Genomic DNA, 13,809 nt, shown 5'->3' with positions numbered 1-13,809 from the left:
AATAGTACAAATCACAAAATACAGTCATTTTTTACTGAGTAATGCAGCTCTCATTACTTATGTCAGAAAACCACTAATATTTATATGAATATTTAAATTCAATGAATTACTAAAAACTACACAAATTTGACCTTATAATGCTGTTATACTCACTATTCCAAAGGTTTACGTCCACTGAAAACAGGACGTGTATTTGACATTCGAAAGCCACATAATGACCTCATTCATTAAGCCACAGTTTACCTTGGCTTTATAAGTGATTTACATCTTTTAAATCAAATGATATAATGTGTCTAAAGGTCTATTAGATTTGGATTCATGTAATCCAGTCAGAATATATTATACCAGTTCCCGCTAGTTTGTTAGCCGACAGCCGACAGGTAATATAGAGAAAGAGTAACCCATAGACATAGTGATCGTGTTACATTGCCTAACCTTTTTTTTTTTAAATTCAGCAGGCTTTGGCAAATCTGTCTCATAAGCAAATCTATATTTGGTCCTTTATAAATCTGACAGGTATTGAGCTCAGACGGATGATGCTGGACAGCATGTACCAATTTTAAATTTAGCTAGACTTGTTTTACTAGAAAAAAAAGCCATCTTCCCCTTCACTGTCTTGAGGTTAGGTAATAAGAGGAAGTGATGAAAGCCATTGAAGAAAGACGAAGAGAATTGGTGCAGTTTTCATGATCTGTTTGGTAATGTCCTGTGTATTTTTGACAGGTCTTTGCTATAATACTATAGATGCCATGTTAAAAATATATGTATCCTTTTTTAAGAGATTATGCAAATCATCTCCATAGCAACAGACTATACGCACAACATTTGATTTGTGAGTTTTTCCCCCTCATAACAGCATACAAACCATATGTTTCTGGGCTGTATTTTTACTGGCTGCATACTTGTCTGTGAGTCATCATTATATGCTCTATATACAGGGCTGTCGTCATGAGCACAACCAGTTGACAAGAGTTAATGTCAATAATGTCCCTACCAATGAATCTGTTGTCCCAGGCCCCCGTTAATTAATTTTTTATGTAAATAGAGTATCATCTCAAACTTTTCTGCCATGTCAGAGTGATTTATGAGTCATAGAGTGAAGACTGCAGTGACTAATACTATAAGAAATCGTGCTGCACACTTTATATCACGCTAGTCAAGACATTTTTTAGTCATATTGCAGCAAGTCGTGGTAGGAGACTATATAATTTAACACATGAACAGAAACAAAGCTGTAATGGACAGAACAGGACAGATGCTATTAGATACCTGAGGGTTGATTGTTCAAGTGACAAAACGACTATTTGAATATATTCTCAAATGTAATTTATTCCTGTGATGCGAAGCTGAATTTTCAGCATCCTCACTCTTCCGTCACATGATGATACTTCAGAAATCATGATGATTTGGTACTCAAGAAACATTTATTTTTATGTTTTTAACAATATTTTAAGAATGACTATGAATAATTTAAGCAGAGATTGTACTACCGTACTTCTGTTACTCAATGTTTGCATCAAATATTGTCTATTTCCATTATAACGCTCTGATTTAGAAGAATCCAGTTTTTTCTTAGCTCAAGGCCGGACATGAAGGTGTCTGACTACTGAAGTGAATGACTTGTGCTATGGATCTCTACACTGAGTTGACCTACAGTCCTGATCAGGGGTATCTGGGTAAAATTGGCTATTTTAGGCAAGCTAAAACAGGCTCCCAGTGCAATTATAGTGTGTATGTCAAAGTCAAAAACTATAGCAAAGGGAGTTGGAGGAAATGGGATCTGTCGAAACATCAACGCACATTCTTTGCATTCTTCCCCCCACTGCTCTTTTGCCTCATGCCGCACAAACAAGATGCTTTGATGAAGAATCTGTTACTGTTTTTTCCACACACAAAAAAAAAATAAAAATCTGTCCAAAGTGTTGAAAAGGAAGTATTCGGCAGCTGTGAAGTGAAGGAGTTGAAAAGCTGTTATGATAGAATAGATTGTGTGGGAGGGTTGACAGGCTGTGTTCACTTCGAGAGGAACTCGCTGGAAGGATTTAAAAGAAATGACAAGCATGATGCAATAATAGCTTATTGTTTTTAGATGTAATTAATACTTCCGGTCCTGTATGCTGATTGTTTAAAGAAATATGCACTTATTCCCTTGTGATGGAATAAAAACACAGACTCTGTTGTTTTAAACGTTCTGAGCCCGATAAAGAATGCGTTAACATCTGTTCCATCCTTTCGTCAAAGCAGAGGACCCAGTTTTTCATATATACACACATGGATACAATGAAACTCAGTCTTATAATGTCCCCTCAGGCCATCATGGACATGCATTTGAATGTTGCACTGGCGCCATTGGGTCAAGTGAGGCCCTCTGGCTAATAACCAGCAGCTGTTGGGAGTGGAAAGTCCACTGAGACCTCCAGCCGTCAAAAACACAAGCGGGCTTAGAACAGAGACTAGTGGAACGCCTGATGCCGAACCCCTCCCTCAGCTTTTCTGCAAAATTGCACCTCCAACAAAGCATTTTACACAGCATTTATCGTCTGTACAAGGCTTTTTGAATGTCAGGATCAGTTTGTGAAGTGTTTGTTTGGTTTGAAAGAATGAGGTAGTCCATATCAGGAAGTGTTAAGATACAGTAACATTTACTGTTATTCTGTCACAGGCAAAATCCAGTCATTTTAATTTCCACGCTATTGTAAATTTCGCTTGAGGGTTCAAGACAAGTTTTTTCTTCAACTGAGCAATATTTCTTTTTTTAAATGTGTTTACATGCAAAAGAATTTCAATATTAATCTGAAATTGTCCTATTCCTAGCATTCTGTAAATACATTTACAACCAAAACCAGATTAAGCCAATACTCCAGTTTCTAGAAATCTTCATAAAACAGCTGGAATATTCCTGTATTGATCAGATTTTTGGGTCTTAAACACCTTATTCAGAATCAGAATATCCACCGTAACTGAATATTAGCTCGAATATTCAAGAATAAATTTACACTTTTATCCAGAATAATGTACCTTAATTAGAAAATGATGTGCTTTGAGTAATTCCTCTTTGAGCCGCTTCCTGCATCGTCATGTGTTGTGACTTGAAAGCTAAGCGGCTATAAATGACATTATTGTGGCCTGTAGAGGTGAAATATGCCTCTAATGTGATAAATGGAAAGAAAACTTGAGATGCTGAGTTGTTATGGTCTAGGTTTGCGTTCTCCCGTGGCTCTGTGAGAGACCGGCCATCCCACGGGATACGCATTCCTGTTGGGTCTGTTTTGGTTTTCCATGGCTGTGATGTGTGTGTATGTGTATGAGGGAAACCTCTTATCGTATAGGCCCCTCTGAGCTCTCTGCGGACAGCCCGACCCTTTTTCCAGGCGGAGGCCTCACAGTGTTTGGCGTCCTTGTATTTCAGTGGGTTATAGGTTGTTAAACAAACATAGTTATCGATGTGGCCAATAGTCCCCACTGATTTAGCAATAAAACCTATTTGATTATTTGCCAAAGACACTGAACTGTAATGCAATTCTTCTCTTGATTTAATTACATGAACAGGAAACTACATAAGACACAGTGAGAAAAATATCCTCTGAGAGTTTCTTGTCCCAGCGTACACATCTCTCTGTCTTTATTATGTCCGTGATTTTGCAATAAAACAAACTGAATGGTGAGGTGAACTCCCCTTGTCCTTCAGCCTGTGTGCTTTCTGGAAACAAAGAAACTGGAGAAAAAGGTTTATCCAGTGTTCATTTTTTTTTTTAAAAATGTGACCTGTTCTTGAGAGGTTGAGATTCCTTAAAAATGTATTTATTTATTTATTTATTTATAGTTTATTTGGTAGGGACAGATACAGTGAACATAGATTATCTTCTCGAAGCAATCCCATGTCAGTATCATAGTGTTTATAGCCAATGCTAATTCGCAACACCTGTCCCTGGAAGGGCTTTTTATATGAAATATTACACTAGATGGATAAATTAAAAAATAAACAATAAAGAGTGAATACATTAAAAGGTCCAGCACAAATATAACACATGACCCTCTCTTGGGACGACATCAAATTTGTAGCCCCCCAATCTGTACCAGCAGGTAGAAGAGGAGAAGAGTGGCATCTAAAAGAGACACACATGTACTATGTACACAGCCTTTATAGAACCTCTCAGTGTGTCTTTTCTCATGAAACACTGGAACACAGGAAGTAACTGGCTACAATCATGGTCTAATCATCTACTCGCTGTGCGTAATCGACTCAGTCTTTTCTCACAGCGCATTTGAAACTTGATGCATGAACAGGAACAGCTGGTGGCAAACAGAACTTTAGTCTGCAGCATCATATTTTTATATACTTCCAATGTGAGATCGGAGAAAAGGGAACAGGAACACAGAAATACTTAGAAGAAAGACAGACAGAGTTGTTTATATTGTGTACTTATCTATCTATCTATCTATCTATCTATCTATCTATCTATCTATCTATCTATCTATCTATCTATCTATCTATCTATCTGTCTGTCTTTCTGTCTATCCATCTATATATATATATATATATATATATATATATACACTGTGGAAGACATTCCTGCAGATGACATATTTAGAAACCTTGCGAAACATCCCGCACATTTCACAGAGAAGACATCATCCCTCGTTTTTCTTTCCTCCCTCATCCTGTTGTCAATTTCCCCCTAATCCCTCCTCTCTGCTCTGTCCTTCTGTGGCGGTGGAGGCCGTCTGTCATGAGCACCAGAGGAGTCGGACAGTATTTCCCGGTCACAGCTGATAATGAGCCAGGCCAAATGTACATCTGAAGACATGAGGCATGATGTCAAGAACCCGCTGAGTCAGTTTAGATGCAGTCCGTCTAGATCTGTGGTGTGATAGGCACACTCTAGATATAATCGTGACTCAGAGACACTTCCTAAATCGGCTCACGTCATGTGCTGTGCCCTTCCATGTGCATCTGGAGTCCATTTTTGTTTTCTGATTAATCAACCCAAATAAACACAACCCTCTTCTTTGCTCCGTCCACCGAAATGCATGACATCTCATACATGATGTCTGTCCCCCTCTCTGATGTTTTTGCTGCTATTTCTATATGTAAATGACCTCTGTTATGACTGGTTAATCAGACCCGCCAAGTTGCTAAATACAGTGTGGAGTGAAAAAATGATCAATAAGTTATAACAATATATGTTTTACATTGCTTTAACTCATACAAATTTTCATTCAACTTTTATAAGTCATACAAGATTAATCTCATTTAATGTGATTTAAGTTGAAATGACTTAAATATCCAAGTTGACTGTACCAAAAAAAAATTGAGGCAGCAAATTTATTTTACAGTGCATCATACAAACGTTTTGAGTAAGAAATTTTCATGACATTTTGTTCCTGTCAAATACTCATTTGCTTAATGCATCCGAACATTTTACTTTGGAGCAGTTTTTTAATTCCCATCATTCTCAGTGATGATTTTTCAATTGAGATAAAAAAAGAGTCACACTTTTATTCAGCAAATACACACTACATTGATCAAAAGTCACAGTAAAGACATTTATAATGTTACAAAAGATTTCTACTTCACATATAAACACTTCATTTAAAATGTCAATCAAAATTTAATGAAAAAAAAAATGTATTATGGTTTCCACAAAAAAATGTTTTCTTTAGCAGCAAAGCAGCATATTAGAATAATTTCTGAAGGATCATGACATGCTTATTATGCTTATTTGAGTATATCTGCAGAATGTGAAAAATCAAACACTTTTATTTCAAAGGAGAAATAAAGGGTCTGTTTTCTATTATACAACATTCTTTAAAAAACACTTTTTTCCTGGGTGTTTCTAAATCTGAAAAAAGTAGTATCACAGTAGCATCCTTTAATTGATCTTTTCTGCCCGCAGTCCACACACACCAATAGATAACATGAGGAGCAGCAGCAGACATATTTCATCTGTCGGGACTGGGGAGATATTGTTTGAAATGTTCAAAGCTTGTGTGAGGAAGCAAAAGCGTATTTGACACAGAAGCGGTGGGTGGGTGGCATTCCTCTTCTCTGTGTCTTTCTTTTCTCTGAGAGCGTTTTCCTCCCACACCATGACCCCAGTTGGAGCGCGCTTCCCTGAAGCAGGATTTCCTCTAAGGCTCTTGCGATGCAAGAAACATTCTGAGACTCTATAGAGAGCATATCCTTGCAGACATATCTGAGCATTAAGGATCCAACACATAACTTAATGTTCAGTACAACAGCGCAAACCCAGTGGGTTTCACAGGCTAAGAGCAAAGAATACTAAACGTGGGCGGTCATATGTTAATGTACTTTGTGATGTCAGTAACTATTGCAAAAGAGTCTCTGTTATTACACTGGAAAATGTGGTGCTATATGAAAAGATGCAGCTAAATAGAGTTTATAGAGATTATTATTAGACTGACACTATTTGGCTCCAGTTGAGTATTTTCTGTTGTTTCTAATTCTGTTGCCAGAGTCATTTCAAGCATTTCTGTTTACATTTAAGGAAATTAAGCATATTCCCAGGAATGTCTCAGTGGCATGTGGTCGACTTTTGCAATGGAGGTAAAAGTTTGGTTTTTTAGACCAGTATAAATTCATATAAAACAGCATTTTAACTTGGGGCTAATAATAAACCAATATTATAATATGTTTATGCTTATACCACAAAGGCGAACATTTGAATTTAACCAAATTGTGTGGTGCTTAAAAAACCCAACTTACAGATAAAGATTTGCTTTTTAATTTGATGGTGATCCAGATATACCAGAAGGTCACAAATTAGTGCCAAAAGTTGGCTTCATCCAAAAAATTTTTACTTCCCTATTCGACAAAAGAAATATGTCTGGATTACATTCATACTACAAACATTCGTACTATAACATGCTTTTTTAGTGGTCATGAAGTAATTGCTTGTTTCATTATATATTAAGCAATATATATATGTACTCAAAGGAGTATGCGATCTCGACTCGGATGCAGCCTTAGTCTGTTCTTTTCGTGAACGTTTGACCTTTTTGATTTGCATTCAGTTATATCATGTGATCAGCCAATCATAATGATGTGGAAGCACCAACTCCGTCCCCTCACATTTCATGCAGTGTTTCCAATTTATCAACTTTGTCGGTAGATTAGCAACCATTCACGCCCCTTTAGCAACTTTTTTTTGAAAAATAGCAAATAGCAACAAATCTAGTGTCTTTTTGGGCTGCTGGTTGATATTTAGTCAGTCACTATATAATACTCGTTCCGTTGTCTGTCAGAAAATATGTAAAGGAGAACAGCTTTATCAGGCATTATTAAAATATGTGAGCACGGAGGAGAGAAAACAAATGTTAAGTGCTGACAGTTGACATTACATCATCTAGTGACATTCAACGACTTTTTTTTTTTAGCTAATTTGCATTTAAAATAGTTGGCAACACTGATAAATTCAAGGGATAAAATAATTAAGTGCTGCCTTTTACTGAAACTAAGTCTGCTGGTGTGGGTACAGTGTCACTTTAGATAAATGAGTGGTTTTGTTTCCAGTTTTTTTCGTGATTAATTAATTTTCAAATTAATTAGTTAATTTTTTTGTTGATTACTTTCTTAACCCCCTTTTTTTTAAAAGAAAATTTTAAATGTTTTAACAATCCCTTGGAATGTTTTAATCTTAAAAAACTGACAGATATAATGTGGCAGTTTTTGTGCTATTGCATTATTAACCATATCCTGAGGAGATTGACGTGAAGTGATTACTCAGATCATTCATCATCTGGCTTATTATGCAGAAGAACTAAATGCTCTCTCTCTCTCCCTTTCTTTTACCCAGTGGGCAGTTTGCTATTGTGAAGCGCTGTAAGGAGAAGAGTACTGGTGTGGAATACGCTGCAAAGTTCATAAAAAAGCGTCAGAGTCGGGCGAGCCGGAGAGGTGTTCGGCGAGAGGATATCGAGAGAGAAGTGGACATCCTCCAGGATCTCCAACACCCCAACATCATCTCGCTGCATGACGTTTACGAGAATCGCACTGACGTGGTGCTCATCCTGGAGCTGTAAGTGAGAACACGTCCTCCCACGCTGTTTGTGAAGAGCTACAATTACCCACCAGCACAGCCGTCCTCACTGTAAAGCTCTTCCATATAGGGGCCATATCCAAATCCCTTTTATCGTTTTATTTATTAAACTTTGGCTGGAGACCCAAGTTTGATTTGAAGGTTAAAAAAAGCACAATGTTCTGTCACTATTCCTGATTTCTAACACACACTCGTAGCGTTCGGCATGGTCTTGTGGCTCTCAGAGCAGAAACAAAAGCTGATGCTCTCCGTATGTTTTTTCCGTCATCTCCGGGTACGTTCATATGTAAATATTTTGTCCATTAGATCGAAAGATATGGAAAAACCCATACATTTAATCGCTCATTGAGAAATCAGGGCAGAAGTGGTTGAAACTAGATTGAAACACCAGGTATGTGTAAACACGTGTATGTGTTTCCCTCTTACCTGTGATTTGATTGACCAAATCGAAATCGCATCTTAATACCAGGTGTAAACAGGGCCTAAGTTGCGTCCAAAAGATTAGGCAGCTGACTTGTTACCTCATTGTCCTTTGACTTTGCAGGCAGTACCTCACAAAACTGATTCCGGACTGATTTTTGAGGCAGCATAACGATTTAATGATCTTCGACTAAATAGCAAGCAAATGTAAAAAGCAAATATTTAATTACTGCAATACTAATGGCTCACTAGAAATTACATCAAAAGTGGAAAACATTAAAAAAAAACCGACCACCAACAGCAACTTTCAGATGCTATATTTATGTTGTAGCTCAACTGTCAGCACATGGAAAGCACAGGATTATGGTATATCAAAGGCAGTGAAGATACTGTACATCTATGCTGCCCTCAGAAATCTATCAGATCAAGGTATTTCAATAGACAGGATGTGGTATAATGAGCTTTCAGACACATCCTTAGTTGTACATGACCATTTTCATCTTTTCTCTGATTCTTAGAATTCAGAAGGGTGTTTTGTTACTTCACACTGAAAAATCCAGCAAAATATTAGCTGAATTTAAATGCCATTTGTGTCTAACAAACAGGGTTGTACTTTCAAATGAATTGATTTCAAGTGCCTGTCCTCAAATGACATTCCTCTTTAGTTGACTAATGCCTGCCGCCCTCATCCAAGAGCTCATAATTTATCTTACTCGCTTATTTAACTTTAGTCTCTTTAGGCTTTCTCGAAAGAACGCTTACCATCTAGTCCTGAGCTATAAAAGCTGCTTTAAGTACCATTTTAATCAACAAAGACTTGATTCACTGAGTCATGAATCAGTAAATTAGTCTGCAAAAACATTGGCTGCTTGATGTAGTTTGCATCCCATTCTACATATTCTACACAGTACAGTATGAGACATTTGGATTGGTGTGTCCCAAATCATTGTGTATTTAAAATATTATGCCAAAGGTGCAAAGATGGCATAGTACTGTATGTATTTCCATTGGATTTTCATCAGTGCATCAGTTTGGCTTATATGTTTGGATAATATTTTATGCTTTTTTTTTTTGTCTAATATTACCCATGACCCTTTGCACTATGGAAGACGAGGAATTTAAACGACCATCCTACGCATTTTTAAATGTATGAACATAAAATTTAAGTTATAAGGGATTTAAATATATTTATTTCACAATCATGAAATCGTCAAACTTGTATATTATATATTAGTTAATATATAGATAACTTGCAAACATAGTCAAACCAAAATGTGACATCTTTAACATTTCTCACATTATCACAGTTTATTCACTATAGTTTAGAAAATGGTAAAAAAATATGACAAGTATTGACTAGAGTTATCAAATCAGTTGATATTTCACTGGTTTTGGTTGAATAACCAATTTAGGTCAACCAATTACCAAGCAATGCTTAATTTTGTTCAGTCTGTGGTCTAAAAAAATGTCACAATTAAAGAAAAAAAGTCAAAGTTTCTGAATAATAATTGTTGGTCCCAAATTTTATTTTAAAAAATTACCAGTAGTCCACTGTATGAAGAATTTTGGGGTATAATATGTCACAATTTACTTATAGTACACAACACTTGTAGTGTTGTGTACCCACTAGTAATTTTTTTTAAATTAAATCTGCTGGAATTTTTGGTCTGACTGTATGCTAAATAATTATTAAATCACTATACATATAAATTGGTAAAAGGCTATGTCCCAAAACTGGGAAACAATTGTTTACATACTCAAATACAATATTAACATTAGTAAGCATTGTTGACTATTCCCTTACGCCCTTTTAAAAATAACTATTTACCACACTAATGTATCTCCTGGTCTAGAGGCCAGTGTGTTTGTCATTCTCTGAATGTGTAGGGGAAGCTGTAGTAAATGTCAGAGCTCTAGGGTTTCTGGGAGGCCCGGCTCAGGTTTTCACTGCCTTGGATATGTGCATGGGAGCGTGGAAGCTCAATTAGGACTAATTGTGGCCTGAATCCAATCTGAACGGTTGTTGAATGGACTGTCTGTGACAGTCTGCTGCTCTGCATTTTTAGTAAAGAGCATCGTTCTGGGTGCACTGATCAGGACTTGTAGTGTTCAAATTCAGCTAAGCTGATATACTACCATATAAAATGTCTGAGTGTTTGGGAAAGACATTTCTGCAGAGCTATGATAAAGTGGTTTGATGTTAGTGATAAAAAGGGTTGTGCTAAGCTGTTTAAGCTCTGCTGTGGTTAACTGTCACAGAGGAAGTTTACTAGTCTAGTATTTTATTTAGATGAACATCTCTGTATGTGTGTGAGATAAACTGTACTTGGTGTGTCAAGTCAAGTCTTTTTTTTTTTTGTATAGCGCCTTTTACAATAAAAGATTGTTTCAAAGCAGCTTTACACAGTGATAACAGGATAATAACGCAACCAAGTTTGTTTCGGCTGTACATCAGAAAATAGCGTCATAGTCCAGTTTAAGTTAGTTCAGTGATAGTTATTTTTTGTTGGTTATTAATTTAGTTTATTTATATATACATATATAGCCATTCTGGAGAAAGCAGGGATGTCATAGCCCCTTTTCATATGATGGTGTCAATGCAGTCAGATCAATAATATTGTTGAATATAAAGTGTCCCAACCAAGCAAGTCAAAAGCGGTTCTCAGTTTATACTCAGTTATTTTTGTTTAGACTTATAAATTGTTTTAACAATGGATGGATGGATGGATGGATGGATGAACGGACAGACAGCTTCTTATGTTTGCCGGGCTTGTTTGAGGATGCAACTTTGAATGTCTGTCACTCTGATTAGCATGGTATGTTGGTAACCCACTTCTAACCACCTGACTCTTTTTTTCCTCAGTGTTTCAGGAGGTGAGCTCTTCGACTTCCTGGCTCAGAAGGAGTCGCTGAGTGAAGAGGAAGCCACAGAATTCATCAAACAGATTCTCAATGGAGTTCAGTACCTGCACTCCAAGAAAATTTCACATTTTGACCTGAAGGTACAAAACAAGTTTTGTCCACGGCGATCTTAAATCGGTTGTATAGTTTCCTATAAATGGCTTGGTGGTGGAGGCGAGAAATAGCTATAATGGTTGCCATGGCAACAGTATAACTCCTCCTCAAGCAGAGGTGAATTGGCCTTTACTGAAAACAATCGGGTCTGTTGCATGGCAACACCTGAAACTTTGCATGACAAAATAGCTATTCTCTTTTCTAAGACCTGCTATTGTACTGTTTCTTGGGAATGCACACATGACCCCATTTCTGTCAACTGTCTGGAAATTCCTTCCTTTCACCATTTTAGCTTATAAACAACTTCCTCTGCTAATGACAGCTCTAACTAATCACTGTGTCATACATCATCCCATCATGGACAGAGAGCGTACGTGTGTTTGAACCCCATTCACATGTGGTCCTCGTCCAGCCTGGCCCAGATCCAGACATTCTAACACAGCGAGGTTATCAGCGGCACTTCATGAGACATGTCACCCACGCTGTTCCCTGCGATAATCTCCATCCTGTTTTTCTAAGCGCTACGTCTCCACAGTCACCAGCACATGCTTAAACTCTACAAGGGCAGACAGAGACACTCAAAAGATATTAAGATGGCAAACTCCCTCTCTTGCTCCAGTCACACATGCTAATTGCTATGCAAACAAAATATGCCATTCCGCGCAATTCTCACAAAAGAATGGCAATAAAAATAGCTAATTTAGCTTGCAGCAAAATTTAGAGATTTAGGAAGTAGCCAGTGACTAATTACAGTAGATCACTGGGTATCGCTTAGCATAAAGGCCTGTTCAGACCGATGTGTAAAACCGATCAGTTGGTCTGAATGAAAATGCAGATTCACTCTCTGACAGTAGATGGCGCTTTTAGGAAATTAGATTATCCTGGTTACTCTGGGACGCAAATGCTACGTAACTTTACTTTTCTGACACCCACTTGTCCCGCATTTTCACCCCTGTCCCGCACATCGCATATTGAGATAATGTCCCGCATTCAGTGTTGGGGAAGCTACTCTGAAACTGTAGTTTGACAAGCTACAAGCTACTCACAAGTTACAGTAGTTAAACTACAGTCAAACTACAGTTCCACTACAAGTTACTATCAAAAAGTAGCTAGCTACATTGAAACTACTTTTGCTTTTTGAACAACGTATATTATAAGTAACTAAATAAGTGTCTGAGGAATGTTTTAAGAAAAATATTTTGTGTTTAAAACAATGCAATACAATTATGATTTCAAAGAGTATTGTTTTACTACACACAACACTCAAATATCTCAGACTGTTTGTCAAAAGTGCAAAATTGCAACAAATAGAAAGTGTTATTTTAGCTAATAGCTAAAATCAGATCATTCGGAAGTAGCCAGAGACTAATTAGGTAACTGTATGTTAGCTTAGCTTAGCATAACTCCCAAAGAGTTTGTACATCCTAAACATGGCACAATTCCTGAGGGAACATAGTGCAGTCCTCCTCCGCACTTGAAGTCAGCTGGATGCCTCTTTTCACCTCTGGGTGCGTAGATGTATTACGGGAACATAACAGGTGTTGAGTCCCACGCAGCGTCCCTCAGAATAACATGAAGCATTCAGCCACTTCATCAGCATGCAAACTGCTGAGGTGGAGGTTAATGCTGATTAGCCGTACACACACGACAAATACCATTTATGGACTTGAAAATGGAAAGCTTGTGTAACTGCACTGTTGTTTTCATAGTCATGAATGATACGAAAACATGCGCTAAACTAGCCTGTATTATCTGCCAGGCTTAGAAAGGTTAGCAAAACTCGTCTTCAATATTAGCTATCAGGTTATGTGCTTTGTGAACTCAAGATGTTCCAGTTTCACTTCTTTTTCAATTAAACTGCTCTCTCTCTGAGAACTGAAGACAAATGTTTCCCACTTGATTTTAAAATTGAGATATTATTTTCTTCTTTATTGATCATGTAAAATTATAATATTGTAAAACAAACTGAACAATGAATGACAGGGTCAGCATTGAACGGTCAGACAGTGACACCCATAATGTCAATGGAAACATAGCTGCCAATATATTGAAGTTTTTGACTTTGTTTGGGTGACTTTTATTGGTTTTAATGGCTAATTGAATTGCTTTTCAGCCTGAGAACATCATGCTGCTGGATAACAACATCCAACTGCCACGGATCAAGCTTATCGACTTTGGTTTGGCGCATAGGATCAAAGACGGAGTAGAATTCAAAAACATTTTTGGGACTCCAGAATTTGTTGGTAAGTTCAAAAGTTCATGATGTAAAATGCTAGGTTAGTGATTCATCGTCTTGGATGACACTGATGGGTCA

At 37.2% G+C, this 13,809-nt stretch overlaps 1 protein-coding gene across 2 annotated transcripts in view; it reads left to right on the top strand.

Moving 5' to 3' along the window:
• dapk2b (death associated protein kinase 2b) overlaps positions 1-13,809 on the top strand; it is a 31,296-nt gene that overhangs the window by 6,833 nt on the left and 10,654 nt on the right. For both annotated transcript variants that reach the window (XM_039647981.2, XM_039647983.2), the window contains exons 3-5: positions 7,818-8,039; positions 11,344-11,482; positions 13,609-13,738. In XM_039647981.2, coding sequence (XP_039503915.1) covers positions 7,818-8,039; positions 11,344-11,482; positions 13,609-13,738 — 491 coding nt within the window. The remainder of the gene's footprint in view (positions 1-7,817; positions 8,040-11,343; positions 11,483-13,608; positions 13,739-13,809) is intronic.

The sequence above is a fragment of the Pimephales promelas genome, chromosome 25 (genome assembly GCF_988280905.1).
Source record: "Pimephales promelas chromosome 25, fPimPro1.hap1.1, whole genome shotgun sequence".
NCBI classification, from domain to species: Eukaryota; Metazoa; Chordata; class Actinopteri; order Cypriniformes; family Leuciscidae; genus Pimephales; species Pimephales promelas.
Note: the sequence above shows the minus strand (reverse complement) of the source record. Positions and strands in the feature narration are given on the sequence as shown.